This window comes from Penaeus monodon, chromosome 34 (genome assembly GCF_015228065.2).
Source record: "Penaeus monodon isolate SGIC_2016 chromosome 34, NSTDA_Pmon_1, whole genome shotgun sequence".
Lineage (NCBI taxonomy): Eukaryota > Metazoa > Arthropoda > Malacostraca > Decapoda > Penaeidae > Penaeus > Penaeus monodon.
Genome location: NC_051419.1, coordinates 12,723,868 through 12,724,964, shown reverse-complemented (window position 1 = coordinate 12,724,964; position 1,097 = coordinate 12,723,868). Strand labels below are relative to the sequence as shown.

Sequence of the window (1,097 nt, the reverse complement as noted above, 5' to 3'; positions counted from 1 at the left end):
CATTATTTTTTATTTATTATTAAGGAAGATAATTTTTTTCTCTCCCCCTACATTAACACACACTAAAGTTCTTAATAACTGTATGTGAACTCTGGCATCCCTAAGACAACACAAGAAATGGACTCTTGTTATATACATAATACTTTTTGTAAAAGTTTGTCTTGCACTTCCTTTGCTGTTCTGAGTGTATATGACACCATAAGGACATGTATGTGTTTAAACTGTTATTCTTTTGGTGTGGTTGACATATGGCAGTGCATCATGACATACCCTGTGCCATCATTTCCTCAGAGGGAGCTTAATATATATATTCTGACATATCAAAATATAAAAATGTGACATTTCTTTTTCTACGATAGTAGCAGTATCATTTGTTTGGTGACAGGTACAGACACAAAGGAAAAGGGAAACATTGAGTTTTTCAAACACTTCAGTTACCGAACAATTAGGTGCTTAAAGTAGTGCTTGACACATATACCAAGCAAACTAGATGTAAATCTGCTAAATTCAAGATGTGCACTAACAGCCCCACAATAATGGCTGCTAGTCAGTTTTTATTCCAGCAGTCAGTGGGTTGATATTAGTTGCAAGTAACAATAATGTACATAATACAGTAATTTCTGGGTATAGAAAAATTGGGTTCTTTTATGTGATTTAGTGAACTGATTTTGTTTGTGCATTCAATTACACTATAAAAGCTAGATTTTTTCTTTCCTTTTGATAGTTAAGAAAATATGTGGGCATAGTGTAGTTTGATCTTTTTAACCGAAGTTTAAGTAGATTTTAAGATATTATAGTTGTTATATCATTCTTTACCTCCCAAGTTGATCAAATCTCTATAAAGCATTTCATCATCATCACAGCATTATGAGAGAAGTGGGCAAGACCCTGGGCATCCCTGTCCACGTCTTTGGCAATGAGACGCACATGACTGCCATTGTATCCATGGCTCTTGGCAAGAGGCAGATCCCAACTGAGCCAACAGGGGAGAGTCACACAGCCAACTTCCTGCTTCCAGGAGGACAGAATGCTGCGGTAAGTCAAAACTCGGGATCCCCTCTGTCATTCCTGGTGTTTTCATTGGATGCTTATGGTGG

The 1,097-nt window shown here is 36.7% G+C and overlaps 1 protein-coding gene across 1 annotated transcript in view; it reads left to right on the top strand.

Moving 5' to 3' along the window:
- LOC119594598 (ATP-citrate synthase-like) overlaps positions 1-1,097 on the top strand; it is a gene marked incomplete in the record, with an annotated part of 33,922 nt that overhangs the window by 23,112 nt on the left and 9,713 nt on the right. Inside the window, 1 exon segment of the mRNA XM_037943639.1 lies at positions 864-1,035. Within this exon segment, the coding sequence (XP_037799567.1) occupies positions 864-1,035 (172 nt within the window).